Source organism: Callorhinus ursinus, unplaced genomic scaffold (assembly GCF_003265705.2).
Source record: "Callorhinus ursinus isolate GAN/ISIS: 27379988/994484 unplaced genomic scaffold, GSC_fseal_2.0 scaffold3, whole genome shotgun sequence".
Taxonomy (NCBI): Eukaryota; Metazoa; Chordata; class Mammalia; order Carnivora; family Otariidae; genus Callorhinus; species Callorhinus ursinus.
Genome location: NW_027397065.1, coordinates 1,891,274 through 1,912,211, shown reverse-complemented (window position 1 = coordinate 1,912,211; position 20,938 = coordinate 1,891,274). Strand labels below are relative to the sequence as shown.

Sequence of the window (20,938 nt, the reverse complement as noted above, 5' to 3'; positions counted from 1 at the left end):
TAAAGACATAATGAGTTCTAAATGCTTGCACCAGAGTGTGTTTTCATCTAGAATAATCTACTGCCAACTGAAGAACACTGGTGATGGGGCAGGAAGGGTCCCAGAGGTTTGTCCCATATGGAGAAAAAGAGTTAATGTCTTGCTGGTCATTCAACACTTATTCCAATGGGAATTAAGCTAAAATTAAAAAAACCTATGTTATCTATAAAGAAAAACTAATTAGAGCATAAATGAAATTTTGGGTGTTATGAGCTCAAAAACAATCTCATGAAAATTATGCACATGCTCCTTCCAAAAAATGTGCAACATATACATTATACATTTTAAATATTTCATTGCTTTGGATTGACAATTCTTTCACTCTAATAAAACACAAGATGATATTCCCAACAATTCAGGTCTTTTTAAGTACAAAAATGAGTAGTTACTTCCTTTTAAAAAGGTGTTTTTTTTTTTAAGTAAGCTCTACGCCCAACATGGGGCTTGAACTCACAACCCGAAATCAAGACTCACATGCTCAGCCAGCCAGATGCCTCTTAAAAAAAATTTTTTAAAAAAGAACATTTTATATAAATTCCAAGTCTTATATGACTTGAGTACTCAAAGTGTTCAAATTATGCAGTGATCTCCAACGCAGAATTAAAAACATAAAACTTCTTGAACTGATGGCAACAAATGCCTAAAACCATGATTCTGAGAGTATGAATCTGGTAGTAAATGTACTTAGGACTCATAGAATATTCTTTGCCATGGGAGAGTAACCTTATGTCAACAAACAACAGAATTCACTACAACTTTCTGAATTGAATCTACATTCATTCTTTTCTTTTTTTCTAAGTATAAGAGGTCATTTTTGCAACAATCAGATGTCTGTGTCATCAAGGAAAGGATTACAAATTCCTTTTAAATTTTTAGGTCACCCAAAGCATTATAAGCCTTAAAAAGTATTCTGCCATGTTTCTAATTGTCTGCATATTTTTGCCAGCAGACGAATTTACAAGATATTGTCACTCTGAAATTCAATTTGCAGAAGCACATCCTGAAGCACTAGAAGATCCCCATGGCAGTTTGGCTAAATGAACTTGTGATTTTCATTTGCATCCATAAGGCAGACTACAGCACCGCAAAGCAGAACTTTTATTTCATTCAAATATCCAAAAATATCCCTCAAGTAAGTCAAGTCACAAATAAACTTGTCCAACTGTCCTGAGAATAGCATTTCTTTCTCTCATAAGCAAATTTAATAGACAATAAATAAGGAGGCAGCTATCTAAACTGCAGTGTAGTGCTTTAAGACATATCCTTTAAGGAACCAATGCACTTCTGTATTACTGGAATCTCTTATTCTATTTCCACTTCTTGAGAAAACCTGTTAATAGGTAGGGAGTGGTTCGTGGTTCGTGGTTCGTGGTTGGTGGTTGGTGGTTCTGACTCAATAAAGTTGATTATGTTCAGGGTGGTAAGCAAGTATCTTTCAGGATAATTGTCACAGTTTTTAATGCTGATTCATGCCAAGCCAACTGTAAAAGACGTAGGTTATGAATACTTGGAAGTTCGTTCCTCACAAAAGCAGCAAAATCAGATGTACTGCCAAGCATGGTAAGTACTCCATCCAACCCCGATGCAGCAAACCACCTAATGTTAGTCATTACATACAAATACTCGTTGAACGGGAAATGGCAGAACTCCCAATCTGACAATGATCTGCTTCAAAACATTAGAAGAAACACTCAGCAGTCTTAAGAGTACGTAACATCATCTGATTGTGCTTCGGCCATAGGAAAGAATGCTTTGTGATAAATAACCAAATTTCAGCAGCCAGTTCAAATCTTTCTTAACCCATTCTAAACTATCATTTTAAGGACCTCAGCATATTGAAAGTTACATAAATTGGCAGGTAAGTAGAAAAAGTATGTATCTTCTAAACAGAAATAATTACTGAAGCCAGTCTCTCTGTATTATTCTCTATAGGTTAACATACATTTCAAAATAATGATTCCATCTGTTACTTTACATGTTTCTGTAATTGGTGAAATCCCTTTAATCATTCTGAATTAAAGAGTCATTTTCAAGGAATTTTTTTAAACTCAATTTAGTTCCAGCACAAATTGTCAATACTGTCTCTAACCTTAGGGTGCTAAAGATTTCCCTCCCTTTCTTCTACTAAAGACCTCATATCAGAATATAAACCACTGGCAAAAGTGAATAATTCAACCTCTAATTATCCCATAAACTTGGGCAAAATATACAAGCAGTACATTTTGATAAACATTTTTGATACATAAGCCGCCCACCTTGATCTGAACTGGTACAGGAACTAAACAGGACAAGTAGCAGATATCCTTGTCTATAAAGCATGCAAGCCTTCAAAAGCCTGGGTTGAATGTTATTTCTATTTTAGTATTTCTAAGTTTGACATATAAATAAAATACTTTAATGCCTAATGATATGTCTTACACTTAGTTATCTCATTTTGTAATTTCGATACACTAGTAGAGAATAAGTTATAATTATTAAATATTCAATGGTAAATAAATTATCTTCTTTCTTAAAATCAGTATTTCCCAAAACTTATTATAATAAATCCTGTCTCAACGGTCTAAAATTTCTGACCCCACTTGGTAGAACTGCTTATTCATGTAATTGTCTCTATAATACTTATTTTTAAAGCATTAAAACTCAATACATTTTCTAATAATTATTTTTCACAATTCATAAGTATGAAGCACTTGAGTAACAACGTTGAATGAAGCATTCTTCCAACTTGAAAACCAAGTACATTTCACACTTCTATTTCCCAGGTATTCTGGGAATAATAAGCTAGTTACTTAGATAATTCCTCAATAAGTGCTCTGACATTTTACCACTTATAATATTAATGGAAAGTTTTACTTACTGAAACATCTTTCAGGTTTTTCTCAAAGGAGAAATGACAAGACTCTCTAGAAAAATCAAATTTGTATGCATCAGCTGGTCCTCCTCCTAATACCAATGCTTTTCTCAGTTCATCAACATATTTCTCTTTTTCCAATGCCATGTCATCAGCTTCTTGGGAAATCTCTGACTCAGAAACTATGGGAAACATAAATAAAAAGTTTCGACATGAAAAATAAATTTCTAAACACGAATACATATTTATTTACCTATTGCTACTAATTTATCACTTATATAACAGATACTTCAAACAAAAGATAAAACCAATCCCAATACCACACATTTTTAAGTCAAATTATACCTTTGAACTAGAAATTTTTGAGAAACACATTAGTCTCAAATCTCATTTGAAAAACATTAGACTCCTTGCATTTTTTTTTCTCTGTCCTCAGATGAAATACATGCATTGTAAATTACTAGAAAAACTACCATCTTATATACCTGCTCCTAGGTCAAAGCCAATAAATTATTTCTTAATGATTAATAAGTTCAGCATTTTATAACATCTTTCTTCCTTGCCTCAATTACTGAAGAGATTAAATAGTCAATAGATTATTTCTCACTCACATGGGCTGAGTTGAATTAAAGTAAAAATGGAGTTCATTCTTCTCATCTCATTATATGCCAAAAAATAAAGAAGGTGGATGAAGGTAGGTGATGAGGAACGAAAGAGAAAGGAATTAATATTTATTGGAGTGTCACCTGTTTGACACACATTATATCACAGATCCGGCTTCCAGTTCTCCCATCTAGGTATACTGAAAGCTGATGCTTTACTCATCTACAGAGATTTTTACTTCAACAATTATATTCTCAATTCTAGACTGATATTCTCTTTCTTTTTCATAATATCCTGTTCTTGCCACATCCTTCCTTTAAATATTTGAAGGCTTTAAACATATTTAAGATCTCTTTCAGGACAGTCTTTATGCATGGTCCCTAGAGTATTAATTCCATTTCTACTGCTGACACATTCTCATTCTGTTTTTTTCCCTTTCATGCTTTGCAATGTTTGAACAAGGCTCTCCCCTAGCCAGAGTATCATCTGCTCTGGGCAATAGCGCTGGCCTTGAATCAAGATTGCTAGTTTACCTTTCTTGGAGTCTCTACAGGTTTCAACAGCTCTGCACCAGTTTTGAAGGTTAATTTCTTAACTTGGTTTTTACTCTTGAAGCAAAGAGTTCAATCTTAAATCCCCCATCCCTCATCTCTACATAACAGAGACTCAGGGTTCTGATTTTTGTTTGGACTTTTATCCACTCATAGCTCTTAGTGACTAGTTTGATTCTACGCTGCATCTTCAAACCAGAGAGTAGTCTTTTGTTTTTGTTTTGTTTTGCTTTTTTATGATGATTTCATTAACAAGATAGCTTTCAGTTTCCTTTCTTTACATTGAGAGCTCAGTTCCAGGTCCTTAAGAGGCCTGCCGTCTCAACATTCCACCCCTCTTAGGTACTACAACCACAGTCATTAAGACATATATCTAATTCAGATATTCCATGAACCTAAAGTTAAACTTTAGTTCCTATTAACCACTTTGGTTTTCAGATACTTCTTCATAGATGGCACCTGGAGGGTTCCCTTTCTTACATCCAAAAGCTGCAATGTATCTGTTTGCTTTTAAAATTATAAGATTTAATCTAACATTTGTTTGGAATGTGTGCATGTGGTTGGGTGGTTTCCTGTGTCAATTCCCACTAGTACAATGATGAAAGACTCATGTGGTTCTATACTTTTATATTTAAATGTTACATTTATCTATTTTATTCCTTATAATACTGAAAGATGTTTCAAATGATAAAACTGATGCTCAGATCAAATAATGGTCTATGGCCATGGAGTAGATTAAGTGGTCAAACGGATTCATACTTATGGTCTTCTTGGTTGTTTGGTTTTGTAGTGAGGCAGATATGGGACACTGGAAAAACTATTTCCTTTCACGGAATTAAAAAAACACACTAGTAGGACATACTGCAGAAATCAATAAAAGCTTGACTAAAGAATCCCTAAAATATAACACAGATTTTCATACCTTTGGTCTGTGTCCTATCAAGTATGTCTGGAAGCCCCATGACAGGCAAAGAGGAAGAGAATTTTGAAACATATCCATATGTTTTTCATTATCTATTTTTGGTCATTTCTGATAGCGAAATATGAATCTCAACACAGATGACAAAAAGAGGTAAGAATAAAAACTTTTATATTTTTTATGTGATTTTACAGCTTCTAAAATTCTTTCATATATTTTGTATCTCTCTGAAGCAGATGCATATTTAAGATGATCACCACTATCAAATCTATTTATCAAATCTATTGACCTTTCAGTTACCTTACTAGCTCTTCTGAAAAAAAAAAAAAAAAAAGAAAAACAAAAATAAGAAGTCTAATGCTTCCTAGTTAAGGAACAATTTCATATTTTGTGTTGGGTAATTCTGAAGAGTTATAAATACCAAAGAAGAGAAAATATTTCATAGAGAAATAGGAAATAAATCTGCAGAAACCACCTTTAATGCAACTACAGAAAATACAAAAGAGGACGCCTGGGTTGGCACAGTCGGTTAAGCGTCTGCCTTTGGCTCAGGTCATGATCCTGGGGTCCTGGGAACCGGCCCTGAGTCAGGCTCCCTGCTCAGGGGGGAGCCTGCTTCTCCCTCTCCCCGCTGCTCATGCTCTCTCTCCCTATCTCTCCCTAATAAATAAATAAAATCTTAAAAAAAAACACACACACAAGAAATAAAGTATGCCTACTGATAAAACATCCAGTGAAAAGCATTCTAAATTTCATTAAACTGAAAAGATATGTATCTGAAAATATTTCATAGCATTTAATGGTTTGATTCACTTATTTAAAACAATGCTTACTCAGCATCTACTATGTGCCAGGTACTATTCTAGGCACCAAGTATACAAAAGTTTAACAAACAGAAATTCCAGCCTTGTGTACCCTAATTCAAGTGCTGACATCTTAGATATTCTCTTATGTTACACCATCTGTGAATGCTGTTCTATTATTATGGAATATTTCATTTTTGAGAGAAAAACACATATGAAAGAAAATTTTCTATTTATACTCCCCTTTAAAAACTGTGAGAAAAAATTAAGAATAAAATTTACTTGAATATTTCCATTAATAGTAAATATGAAATTTTGACTGCCTATTTAGAACTTCAGGCCTGGAAAAACAACGTGGTCACCAGTTTTGAATTTTGTGCTAAGAACATCTGGAAGAAGCACAGCTGTAAGCATTCACTGCTCCAAAAACTTTGGTGACCAGAAATAAAAGCCATGGAAATAATAAAATTCAGCAAGGATACAGCTGAACCACATAATAATAGCATAAAAAGTGAGCAGGCCAACATGACCAAAAACCAAGGAATTGTTCTCAGACATATAGGATCCAAGAAAGCATCATTTTAACAATATTTGTGGGTAGATAAAGATGTAAGTAAGGAAATGAAGATTTTTTTTCTTTTGGCTCCTTATGTATAATGAACCAAAGACTGTGCATAGCCTAAGTTTGTGTTGGTGCTTTGAAGACAGCCTTATCATCACATTAGAGAGCTTGTTGGTATCACATCATGGAACTACTTTAATGCATTTATTAAAAATCCTTCTTCCCCTGAACTCTGTCACATAATCTCCATATAGGTCACCAAATATCAATGTTTAGAACAAATATAAATGAATATAATTACTTGATAATAAATGTATTAATAAAGTTTACTTCTCAGTGAACTACTCCAGAGATGGGTGATTTAAGTTTCTTACTGCTGACTGATAAGAGTTATAAAGGTCACATAATAATCATCAATCATTAACCTATTTTGTGACTTAACTTTGCGATACAACCCTCTATGTTGAAGTGATGATAGACCACATGATAATTAGACCTCAAAACATTCATTAGATAAAACATTACTAATGGAAAAGAAATCAGTGAATTTAGTGTGTGGGAGATTAAAAGGAACCCCACATCCTTTTAATTTCACTCAAATGAAAAGAGAAAAAAATTATCCAAATTGAAGGTTGCAGCAATCAAAAAGCTGTACAAAAAAAAACAGGATGAGGTATAGGAAGGAAATCCATTTTCATGTTTCAATTATGTAATTGTTTCAATGTTCTTAATCATGTTATTTTCTCTATAAAGTGCCAAACCAAATCATATTCATGTAATAAACCTCAACTAACCATGGAAACAATTATATTATTTGGTTTGATATTTTGTCCCTGAAATGTATACAAGAAAATAGAAATGAATAATGACAGATATATAAAACATTTATGAGATTCAAAACTTTAGTGTCTTTGAAAATAAAACAACTATATATGGTGCACTATAAAATTTTCTGTTTGAAAGCCTGGTTAGTAAGCAAGCCAAAATGTTAACAACAGAAAGGATATGGAAGTTTTCTAACACATTTTTCTCTCACTATTCATTAGCTAAAAAACAAATGGCAAAGCATACTATATTTCTGATCAATGCCAATAATAAATAAATATGAAACTGGAGTTTTCTCTAAAAAATGCTAATTCTAAAAAAAATGGTTCACTTTCTTTTTTCCTAGGAAGTTTTATACATTTGAGGCATCCTTCCAAAGAATATCTATTGAACATGTAGGTCCCAGGCACTGGTCTAGATACTTATAAAGAATGAATGACAGAAAAATCAGATGCATTCCTTGCTCCTAATGAATCTAGTGAAACAATATTGATAATATTAAGAACAACTGTCAGCACATTTTTTATGACATATACAAATTGTTCCATAACTGTAAACTCAGCTTAAATTTCTGGTTAAATCAAGATTTAAGAGTTCATCAGTGTATTCTTTTATTCCCAATCCTTAACGATAAAAAAAAAAAAAATTCGAACAACATAATATTGTTCTTTGCTTTCGTGAACGAGGTTTACTAACTAAATTAGAATTTAGTATTTTCTTTTGATAATTAAGGCTCTTAAAGCATCTCAAGGTCATCTGTCTAATCAGAACTAATTATACACAATAAGCCATTTGTCAGCTGGGAACATCTAAGTTATAAATACAGTATTCCTTACATACAAGCAACCACTTCACCTAGGACCTGCCTCCTGGGCTGTATGGTTGGAACTGCTCTTCTTTCCAGACAACTGGCATTAACCTTCTGCCATTATCTTCAGCCCTGTGCACCCCCTTCCCAAAACAGAGCTACCGCCACTTGGGTACCCTAGCATACAGAGAGCTAAACTGAAAATTTTTCTTCCACTTCTACATGGCAACAACCAAGCAACAACTGGTTTCTCTTAACATAGAAGTTTACAGCTTAAATAGATCCCATAATACATACTGCAAACATTATCCTTGAAATTTCTTTATTTTATTAATACTTACATCAGCATTCCTTACCCTCTGTCATAAAAGAAGAGTTTTTTTTAAAAAACCCTGCAATTATAAACTCAGTTTGACCATACTGTGTAACAGAATTTGTAACATCCAAGAAAGAAACAAAATTTCACCATGTAATTTTAAAAGATATAATAATTACAGTAACAAGTTTTAGGGAAATATTTCAAAATTAATATATAAATGATATGTAAATTAACATGACAAAATTATTTTACCTAAAAATTATTTACAACATAACTATAGAAAGGACTGTTGCATAACTATAGAAATAGTTTTTTAAATCTTTCAAAATATACTTTAGAAGATTATGAAAACTTCACTATATCAGCAAAACATAATTCTATATATTTTCACTTTATAACTGCCATGTTCCATAAATAATTTCAGGGCCATTAGACTTTTTAAAAGATCACTGCCAAAGACACAAAAAATTTAAAGTTTATTTCATGAAATAATAGCCAACATCCCACATGTGGGTTTGAACCTTGGTTTACAAAATCTCTAACACTATTTTGTTTTTGTTACAAACATAATACATGTTCACTAGAAAATAATTCAAACAATGTAAGTGTCTAAAATAAAAAGAAAATCACCACCACCCCACTCCACCAAGCTAACAAATCCCTTGGCCCAGCCAACCCACCTCCCTATGCCTCCCAATATTTCCCTGGGGTCCTGAAAAAAAAAAATACGTGTATAAAGTACTATTTATGTTTTGTAAAAAGAGATCATTTAAAAACCCTGACCAACCCCAAGTTTCAAGACTCAACTAGTGACCAGAATTTTCTAGGGCACATGCTTATTTCTCTATCCTTCTATTAATTATAGAAACTGGCATTAAATATTATAAATCTACATGTAAATTAGACAGCAATAACAAGTACAGCAATGTTAATTTTACCCAGAATCTACTAAAGAAACACCTCAATCTGAAGTGTCACTGGGGACTGAAGAACAGCATATTACCGAAATTTTACTTTTAAAAAATTTGCTTTGAATATTACCTGTCCCGGTCCATGCTGACTGACCATCAGTAAGTGCAATAACAAAACCAGATCCTAATGTTTTCTCCCAAGCCACTTGTAGAAAATGAATTACATCAGGTTCAGAAGCAAGACAGATTCTGCTTACTTTTCTCTCCATTTCTGGTCACCTGTTATAAAAAAATAAAATTAATATTTTTGTAAGAAACCGTGACTATCGTATAGTGATATTTTGTATATTGGTCTCTCAGCTACACAAAGCACCAAGGAAATAAGTAAAACAAAAAAACCATGTAACAGTTAGCCAACCACAAATCTCAGTAAATCATAGTTCTATTCAACTGATTTATAATTTTTACAGATAAGAAAAACAGAGGCCCGTAAATGGCAAATGAGTTGCCCTAGTTGAATGTTGAAAAAAATTACTATATCCAACAATATGAAGAGTAAAGGCTTTTCTTACTGATCCCACTTTCATTTCTAATGATTAGAGGTTCTTTTTCTATGAATTCAAAAGCCATTCTTCTGGTAATTTACTCTAGAATCTTGCCCAGATTGACCTCAAACTTATCAAACTGTGGTACGACACATATTTGGTTCAAAGCAAATAACTATATTTTTTCTAATACTGGAATATCCCCTGACCACGTGCACTTCATTAAGAGATGCTTAAGCTGTAGAAGCTAACATGCATAACAAAATACCCTAAAAATTACAAACATGCAAAGAAAAAAACATTACAAAAAGTCAAAACCAGGAACAAAGCACAAACTTCCAAAGATGAAAAACTAGAGAGAATTATTCTTTAATCACAAAGCATGAATCTCTTCCTAGATAATCCTGAAAAAGCTAAAGAAAATTCTTCAATCTTTTATTCGGGAGAAGAGTATAAAATTGCTTCAATTTTTATGACCAGCATATATAATATGCTATAAAAATCCAAAAGCAAATTATTAATTGGCACTTCACTGACAACTGATTACTAAGTTTTAACAAAAGCAAATTTTTAAATCAGTTTTAATTTGCTTTCTCAATTTAAAACTATTACATTTTCATAAAGCACATTATTTTTCTCAACAATTGAATATGAAAATAAAAACTGAATATGAAAAACTCACTTTGTCAGCTCTTCACACAATTGAATATGAAAATAAAAACAACTCACTTTGTCAGCTCCTCACAAAACAAAACTAACTTACTACAGATCTCTATCTTCTGGGAGTGGGAGGGATGCTTAATTATAGAATGCTAGAGCTATTCTATCTTACAGTAAAAAGCACAAGGAAGCAGGGCGATTTCCAGAATAAAAGAAAATATCTAAAATTAATAGTGTAAGATACTTCCAAATTGGCAAATTAAGAATAATTCTAACTTCTACCTAAAGTGTATTCAGAAGACTGTTTATTATCTTCCCAGTAAAAGACCAAGTTTTAAAATAACCATACTTGTAGCCACATCAATTAAGCATGTTTATGTGTTAAAAATATGTAAATTTGTAGGTTTGACTACATCATAACCATTGAAAAAATATATTTTTAAATATTTCATTTAGCCAAAAATTTTCCTACATTGAGGTCTTTCTTGCCTCAGTATGCTTACTTCTGAAATGCGTTATCCATTTGTGAATATTTTCTTTTAAATGAATTAGTCAAAACACCTAACATGCAGTTAATTACCCACATGCTCTATAATCCTTAAATTTGAAAATTGCTGGAAAATGGGTATTACTATTTTTCTATGCCAATCATTGAAAAAGACACATAGAGACTTACATAATTCTAATAGGCCCCAAAACCACAACTTTGGAGTGGGAAGGGTAATAGAAACTACTTATGAAGGCCACTTTTTGCCTCTCTAGAATTTATATACAAACACACAGATACACTTGCACAGGTTATTTCTTCTTAAATGTGCCTCAAGAAGCATGGCTATTGTTAGCAATTAATGTAATTTTGCGAAAGGAAATCTCAGCACTTAGAATTGCTCTAAAACAGCAATTGGTTTCACTGCTATTTTTCACCATATTTGAAATGAGTGACAAACTGCTAATTATACAAAGTAGTTTAAAATTCAGTATTCCAGATGCTTCATTCTACTTTCACAATGACATAAAGGGCTTTAATCTCAGTAATGTTAAAAAGACATTTAGGGATCAGATTAGTTTTAATAACATCTTTGAATTATTTGTGTTTCAAATATTTTCCAGTTTTCTGACCAACTCTAGGTTGGTCTAAAATTAAATTGTATTATTTTAAAGCTAAAATTAAATTGTATTATTTTAAAGATTCCATTATTTTACTAAACTCAGATTTCAAACTTTGGATGCTGTGAGTCATGTTTAAGCACTTAACATTTATAGCCCAAATGTGACCACTCAGGTACTCCTATAAATACTTTGTGCCTCAGTAGCCTCAGATGTTTTCTCTGTATCAACTGAGTTTTAATTTCCTGATATTATTTGAATGACTTTTGAATGAAATTCATTCTTCTACTTACTGAAGTCACCCCCTCATTAAATACCAAGGACAAAATATCTAAGAACCAACCACAAAAATAGGAAAAAGGATGACTTGCCAGGTCTTTCAAGAATCCTAAGAGCAAACCAATGATCTCTTTGCTTTCAGCAGCCCTGTAAATGGGAATAGTCAGCCATAATTTTTCTGCCCCAAGAATACTTGAAGAAAGGGGTGGAATCCTCTTGAGAGGGACTGATCGATTAGGGCCATAAGAAAGCGTGTTTTATTTTCTAAGGGCACTAAAGGTCGCACTAGTATCAGCACCTCTCCCAGCCAGAGCCCAGGAGCTAAGACAAGCCTGCAGATGTAAACAGTTGAGTCCCACCCCAATTTGTACATCAGTAGCTTTATTGAGAGCTCAGAACAGTTGAGAATTGAGAAGCTTATCTTTAGTACTTTGTGCCTTTGATACTTGGCTTCCTTCTTAGAAGAGAAATAAGTTGTTGGCTGGTATGCAGTTGATGTGATCTACACTCTGAACAAATACCATTCACAGTTGCCTCTGAATAAACAAGACGCTTTTTAAATTAGTTTACAAAGAATTTTGTATGCCCTTTTGGATGCTGATAAGGAGCAGTGCAGAAGCCAACTCTCTTAGGTCAGCTCAAGTTAGTGACAACACTATATCATTGATAACACCATTTTGAACTTGAGCTTCTTTTATTTTCCTTTATAGCTAAGTTACGGGGTCTTTTCAAGCTGCTTGGCTGCAGGTGTTCAAACTTCTGCAACTATGCCAAGGAGTTGTACTTACAGATCAGAAAGGACTAAATGCATGTTTCTAATGAAGCAATTAACTTAAGTGCCCCCTTGTTCAGAAAAGTAGGCTGATACCTAAAGTGAATTCAGAATAAAGATTAGCACACAGCACACTGTTAAGTCTGTAATTAGATTCCTGATCATATTATTTTGTTTAACCTTATTTTTTAAAAAAAAGGGAAGAAAAGAAAAAAATGTAAATTCTAAATTGAAAGTATGGTGATAATTTTTTTTAAAGTTCTATCATATTATAAAAATTCAAGGGTAGAACCCTTGATATCTTCTTTTATATTATACTGCTAAATAAAAAGGAAAGTCTTATGCAACAACCACTGGGCTATTTACTTTACTTTTAATAAGAAAAACATCACACAAGTCAGAAAACTAAGTGCAAAGAAAATGATGATTTTCCTGTTTGTTAAGTATTTTTAAAAAGCATTGGTTATTAATGTTCTATCTTACCAGAATTCCCACACCGAAGACTTTTTTTTAAATTAATAATTGATTCCTAGCATTTATTTCTTTCCTATAATTTTCATTAATAGCATGTCAACTTGCTGGTTGGAGTTATCTATCTGACTAAAGGGTAAATTAAGTCTTTTTTTTTTTTCTAAATGACCACAAAATCAAAATCAATTTACCTTTAAATTTCCAAAGCAATTAAACAAAAATATCAAGCTAACTTTCTATAGAAGAAATGCTTTCTTGAAAGAATATTTTCAAGTTCCAATTATCTAAACTTTAAGGGTAAAGAATTTATAGTATTATTAAATACTTTTCTAATCATGTCAATATTACCTCTATTCTATTAATTTAGAAATTTAAGTAAGGTGACCAGCTGTCCAGGTTTCCCTGAGATTTTCTTGGTTTCAACTTTCCAAGTCCCAGGTGCTAGAAACCTCCCAACCTCAGGCCAACTAGGATGGATGGTCACCCAAAGTAAGAGTAAAATACAGTTAAGACTATGGATGTAATTTTGTTCAAAAACTTGTAAAACACAGCTCATGTTTAAGTTAGATGTCAGGTTAACAGTCTGATGCTTCAGGAATAAAGCATTAGAACTATAAAATTAGTCTAAAAAGTAAGGCATCTTTGCCATGGTCATAGTCCATTCTCAGTTACCCCTTAATGGCTGTGGAATGCCACCTGCAGCCATTCCAAATATCATATTACTACTCATTTCCTCTACTTATCTTTTACAAATACCATTAGTAATCATTAGTTTCAGTGATTCAAGTTCACTTCCTCTTCTTTCTTTTTTCTTTACCCAATGAACTAAGTATTTTAAAACAGTAAAATAGCTTGACTAAATTTCCCACATAAAATCTAACACCTAGATCCAAAATGCCCTAAAAATTGGACCCAGAGTTCCAGGACTTCCTTTCTATTCATCAAATGGACACTCTTAATTACAAATAAACTTGGCAGAAAGGATGAGAGCATACTTATCATTTTGGAAACTTTCTAAACTTTCACAAGAACACTTCAGTCCTAACTGCAGAGTTTCCTGTGAGAATGACACTTAACAGAACTGAAGAGATAAGATAATACCTGAAATATAGCATTAGCTAAACAACAGTCTTTCTTCATTAAGAATGTAGTAATTTTGATTTCTTAAGCCATGAAATTTTGACACCTCTCTCGTATTTTAATTTCAGAAGACCGAGGGTGTTCCTATGAAATACCATCAGTTAAGTGTATATGCAGTCTTTTCTACTTCAAAAATGTGCTGCTCAGAACTGAAATGTAACTAAAAGCATTTGTATGGAAAAGAAACAGGACTTGCACTGTACTTTTTCCCTTACTCACAAACCCACCATTTACTTACAACTGTACCCATTTATCTGCCTATTTCAAATGGCAAACAGGGGATGAATGATAAGACTGGGGTACAAATGAGAGTTAATCCTGAAAAAAAGAACCCTATAACATATCCTTAACTGGTGACAGTACCTAATTCAGCCGCTCAAAAAAATTTAGGAACTATGCGAAACTGCCGGTATTTAACAATGTTTAACCTACAAAAAAATGGCAATTTCACATGGTTTGAATGACAGCAAGTTATAAACAGCACATTCCAAATTGGATGAATAATTACTATTTATTTCCCATGCTGTGATTTTTGACTCTAAGTCATTTTCAACCACATCCCTGAACATATTTTGGACTGTAGTGGGAGGATGTTCCAAGATAAAAGCAAAAGATTCACGAGCTGATAATTGTGGTAGGTGATGGGTACACAGGAATCCATTATGTTCTACCTTTATATATGTTTGAAATTTTCTACAATAAAATGAATAAAAAGAAAATAGTTAAGTATTATTGGACCATCAGGCTGATTATATTGTTACAGAGTACCTTTGTAAAAAGAGACAAAGTCACCTATTAGAAATTTATTCTTAAATATATAATTCAATACTTCAAAACTTAGGAGCCTATTTAAGAAATATTAAGTTCAGTGTTGACTTTGGTAAATAGTCTTTATCTGATAAGCTTGACACCTGAAATACTGGGATGTAATGCTGTGATGACTGACTCAGAGATGAGCACATGATTCAAGTTAGGACAAATAAGACCAGTGAAGCCTAATTCCACGACTTAAGGATATAGATTCTTCTCTACTGGATTTGATGCCATAACAAATCCTGAGCCTGAAGCTGCTGACAACAAAACCAACAGAGCAGAAAGTGAAACTGAGGTGTGGGCAGCAGCTCAGATCTGGTTCCAGCAACACCAGAATCTAGATCTAATCAAATATATTTTAGGTATGAGGCCAAGAAGTTCCTTCCTGTTTAAGCTACTTGGTTTCAGGCTTTGGAATCAGTCAGACTTCAGTATGAATCCTCACTGTCATTTCTTGGTTGTGTGGACTTCAGCAAATTATTTAATTCTCTAAACCTCAATTATCTCCTAGTACCTGCAAAACAGTTGTCAATCAGCAATGTGTGTATTCCATCATTGGCATGAGGACCAAACTTTGGGAAACACTATATTAAACTCATAATATTTAACACCAAACAGCAAGTTTCACATTTTCAGCTTAATATGTTTACACTCTCATCAGTTCTAAAATACGTGACATTTGAAAGCACTGGGCAACTTTGTTATCACTACGTGATAAATAACTGGTAACAGGTGGTTCAAGAAGACAACTGGTGAATATTTTCCAGAAGGCCCTAATGATTCTAGAAAAAAAATGTCTATTCAAAACAAAGGTTCAAGTCTTGGTTACATGCAAAAAAAATGTTTTTCAAGTTTTAAAATCATTAATAAATTTAATGTTTCTCCTTAAAACTCAACAGCTTACCTCAAAATATTGGCAAATGTGCTCTAAAAGAGGGCTCCAATCAATTTAAATTTTAAAATTGTTTCTTTCCCTTCCATCCTTAATACACTAAAAAAAACACATTAAAAGCCTTTTATGAACCTCTAATACAATTTATTTTTCATATTTGAAAATTTGTTTATAAAATATTTATAGCAATAAATGTAGCTCCTGGCCAAACATATGACCTCAACTATACTTTGCATTCATTCTTCACAATATAAACTTAAGAGTGTGATGTGGTTAAACAACTAGATTACTATATAAAAGCCATCAGTCTCTGTTACTAGAAAAGCAATGAGAGAACTAGTCCTGATACTCATGGTTCATGCTCTTCTAGGACTGTTTTAGGAATATCATTCAAACAATGCTCAGTTTAACCTTCTAGACGTCTGCAAAACAGATGTAAGACTGTTTGTATGGTTCCAATGACTTGATAAAAAAGCTTCAAATGTGTCTTTACTTTGCATCAAATGCTCTATTACAGTGATATTCATATGGGAATTAAAAGTGGTAATCTGTGATATTCAACCAAACATACCAACTTTACTTGCTCTTTAATCCACTCATTTTCTTCCGAGATATATAGCTGTCAAATAATCAGAACAAATCTTATCACATTTAAACTTCAGAAACTTATTTTGTTTTCTCTATTGCTAAGTTCTCAGAGCATAAACTTTTGGTTCCCAAAAGTAATTTCTGAGTCTTGAGGTGAGCCAATTTTTTTAAGAATAATATGTAAAATGAGGTTGGTTCCTAAACACAGGATTAAGGCAAGAGTTTTTTATTCAATTTATAGATGAGTTATCATTGCACAAGTAATTTACAAAATTATAAATTGCAACCAGGCTGTCATTTTTTAAAAACACGTAAGTTAAGCCCACAAATGGAACTGTATTAGTATACTATGTTATACAAGCATCTACCTACAAATTAACAAAGAACTGTCAATAAATTTTTTAAATTCAACTTTAAGTGCTCCAAAGTTTAGACAGATGTTATCCTACTTTCTCTGAGCAGCTGTTCATTGGACATGTTCCTTATTTATTGATATACTGTGTTCAATGCTAGTGTCACATTTCTTAAACAGGAACTTGGCAACTTCCAAATTCCATGGTAAATATTGACGTATCTCAGCATGTCAATATTTATACTGCCAACACTTTGATGAGTCTCCTCAACAATGGCTGCATCTTATTTCTTAGCAGCCACTTCTGTTCCAATTGAGCAAGGTCTTTCTTTATTCAACAGCATCCTCTCACACAAAGACCAGATTGACTTTCTGGCTTATTTCAACATTTTGGACACTTTTACAGGGTTAGTAAAGTTCAAAGAAACAAGGCACAAATTTAGGAATAGTCGTTTTTGATTACTTAATCCCAAGCCTAATCATCATTTCAACCCCACTGCTGCGGCCAAAAACTGCTGAGGCCTTTTCAAAATTTATAGAGCCAGATTATTTCTTTTTCTGTTAGTCCTAAAGGCTATACAACATTACAAAAAGATTGGTTTACGGACTACAACAATGATGATAATATTCAGGGGACAGTTTAAATTCAGAATGTTTACCATGAAAGGTAGTTCAAGGTCTGGTTCATTATCTACAATTAAACTGTTTTAAATACAAAATTACTTCACCTAATTTTTGTGCCAACTATCAGAAATTATGTTAACAAACTAATTATCTTTAACTCAACCTTAACAACAAATTTCCATGTCATTGTGAGAAAAATCTTCACAATATCTTGAAAATAGACTGGGATTTCCCAACGGCATACAACCAAAAGTTTAACTTAAAACCACTGGCAGTACTGGCATCTAGCAAAAACATGGATGTCTCATGAGCAGTTTGGAATTCCAGCATGGATTTCCCCTTTGAGGCAACAAAAGTCTCAAGGGTGTTCTTCCAAAAAGAGCCCCGTCTCATCAACATTAAAAACTGCTGACTATAATAACCCTCTGTTCATCTATTTCAGCCAATGTCTTAGGAAAAAAAGCACAACTCATGTTCTCATCAGCGCTAGCAGCTTCACAAATGACAAGGAACAAATTGCCCTGGACTATAAAATGCATTAACTACCTCCTACCTAAAAACTATCCTTCTATTAATTTAAGGACAGCCACCTTTTCCTAGAAAACAAGGTATAGCAAATAGACCATCAGTTTTTTGAGATCAAAACTCTACTGCTTCATAGCTGAGTGACTTTGGTCATGCTATTAATGCATTAAAAACATTCACTGACTGCTTCCTATGTACAGGGCTTTGATATCCCCAGAATGAGTTAAGACACATTCCCACCTCTCGAGTGAGATAAAACCCAAAAATACTTTACAAGCTTGTAAAGTGCAGAGGCAGGGTGATACCTCCTCTCAAGAGTTCACTTAAGCCAGCCTGACATTTCAGGGAAGGCTTCCCTGAGCTACACCTGATATGAATCTTAAAAGGTGAAAAGGAAAGATAAGAAAAGGCATTCCATGCAGAAGACCCTGCATGATGAAAAGCTTGGAGGCAAGAAACAGCATAATACCTGGACACGATAAACAATTCAATGTTTCACAATGACTGCCAATCAAGGGTGACTAAAATTCAGATACCCAGTCAAGTTCATTCATTCAACCAAAGCATGTGCACTTCTGTGCATCAGACAGTGCTTTAGAACATGGCATAAGGAAACAAAGCAGATAACAATTCTTTCCTTTTAAAATTTGTATTTTAATAGGAGACCAAAAATGAAAAGCCACATAATAAATATGTAAAATACATAGTAAGGTGATAAGTGCTAGAGTAAAAGGAGAAGACAAGACAGGATAGAGAAAACTGGGAGTACAGAGGCCAGGGGGGGAATAGGGGATAGTTGCAAAGCTGTAATTTTAAATAGGAGGTTGAGGTAGGCTTTATTGAAAAGGTGATATATGAGCACATACATAAAGATCAGCTGTGTGGATATCTGGAAAAAAGCATTCCAAGCAGATGAAGCAGCCAGTGCAAAGGCCCTAAGGCAGAAGTGGGCTTAGTGTATTTAAGAAACAAGGAAGCCAGTGTGGCTGGGACAGAGTGAGGGGAGAGCACACAAAGGCTGAAGTCAAGGAGGTAATAGGAAACCAGATCATGTAGAGTTTTGTAGGACAATGTCAGGATGTCAGCTTTTATCGTGAATCAAATGAGAAGTCATACAGTGTTTTTAAGCAAAGAAGTAATGTTACATTCCCTTCCAATAAACTTTTTATTTTGGAGTAATACCGAATTTACAGGAAAGCTGCAAAGATAACACAGAGTTCCCATATACATCTCACCCAGTTTCCTCTAATATTAACGTCTGGCGTTCAGAAAGACAGGGAATTAAGAATATGAACTTGGGAGGCTTCAGTATACAGATGGTTATTTAAAGTCATTAAGACTTGATGATATAATCAAAAGGAAGTAAAGAGGAAAAGAAGAGAAGCAAAGATTGAGCCCTGGAACACTCAACAATAAGAGATCAGGAAGAACAGAAGGAAGACAGAAGGAACCAATGAGGTAGAAGGAAAACCAAGAGAGTGTGATGTCCTGGAAATGAAGAAAATACATCATGAAGAAGGAAGTGATTAACTGCACCAAAGGTTGCTGATAGCTCAAACAGGAAAAAGACGGAATAATCAACACCTGGAGACCACTGGTGACACTAAGAAGAGGATTTTGGGGAAGGGTGGGAGCAAAACCATGCTGGAATGATCTCAAGAAAGAATAGAAAAAGAAGAATTGGGATTTGGAACATAAAATCCTTAGAGGATTTTTGTTCAGAAGAGGAATAAATGGGGTTAGAAGTGGAAAGAGGTTAAGAGAAGCAGTTCTTAAAGTAAAAGAAATAACATGAAGGTCAAAAATGGGTCTTAATCTAAGAGCCACGGGGAAAGAATATAAAAAACAGGGGGGAGGGGAGAAGGACAAAGACAAACACTAGAACACAAAGAGCCTTAATCTTAAACTACGGAGGCTAGTTTAGGATTAGAGAAAACAAGCAATTAAATAAAACCACTACCTTTTAATGTATGTGTGACCATCAGTGAATAAAAAAAAAAGGAAATCATACGAAAGGAAACTCTTAACGTTATCAACACTAGATACAAAGTGAAAGGGGGTGGGGGATGAGGGAGGCTGACTAGTGGTAAAAAAGCGATACCACTTCAATTCAAAAACCTTATATTGAGTTCCCAAGAACTATGCGAACTGAACACGTCAAAACACCTGTTTCTCCACTTATATTATGCAAAGACAAAATCGGGTGGAAAATAAACCCTCAGCTAATGGGATTATCAAAACTGAAAGAAGCTAAATAATACTACTGATTAAAAGAGAAAGTTGGCATGTAATTCCTCTCGCTGATGGACCACTTCTCTAGAACACCTATGCAACTATTCAACTCAGGAAAGGGCAGTTTCTTTCCATTTGTTACTACAGAAAGTTCATCCCTTACCCTAAAGGGCCTAGTACGCTTCAGGCTCCAGGTGAAACCCATAAACAGTTTACAAAGAGCGAGGGATTGGGAGAGAGAGAAGGCCAGCGTCAGAAAAGTGTCCAACAGCCTACTCAACAAAACCCTCCGGATTCAAGTGTCTTCCTACTTCCACAACCATTACAGGGCACTTCAAAGGCGCTCTGCATTCTAGAGAATCCCTCAGGTGCAAAGGGAGAAACTGAAAAGGGGTGTAGCAGGTGCACACCCTGCACGTAAGTTTAGGGAACCCAGGCGTCCCCCGAGAGTGCAAAAACGGAAGGTCCAGGAGCTTACACACTGAGGGAGATCCGAGCCGGGAAAAATCATGCACTGAGGAGTTCTAAAGGGAAATAATAGGGAACTAAAAAAAAAGGAAAGTAAGAAAGAAAAACAAAACAAGGCCAAACAAAGGACTATTACTATCATTAATTTACTATTACTAAAATACGCAGCTCACGCTTCCGGACCCTACCTCTCAGTTCCTCCACTTCCGGTCTCCTACAAAAGGCCCGCTCCCGCAGACAGACGTTCCGCAGCCAATGAGAGTGTCGTCCACTTCCGCA

General features: G+C 34.0%; 1 protein-coding gene across 1 annotated transcript in view; it reads right to left on the bottom strand.

The window, feature by feature from the left end:
- XRCC4 (X-ray repair cross complementing 4) overlaps nt 1-20,936 on the bottom strand; it is a 245,684-nt gene extending 224,748 nt beyond the window's left edge. Inside the window, exons 1-3 of the mRNA XM_073887725.1 lie at nt 20,848-20,936; nt 9,322-9,470; nt 2,897-3,072 (exon numbers count right to left, since the gene is read on the bottom strand). Coding sequence (XP_073743826.1) covers nt 2,897-3,072; nt 9,322-9,460 — 315 coding nt within the window. The 5' untranslated portion in view covers nt 9,461-9,470; nt 20,848-20,936. The remainder of the gene's footprint in view (nt 1-2,896; nt 3,073-9,321; nt 9,471-20,847) is intronic.
- Nucleotides 20,937-20,938: the final 2 nt, after the last annotated feature.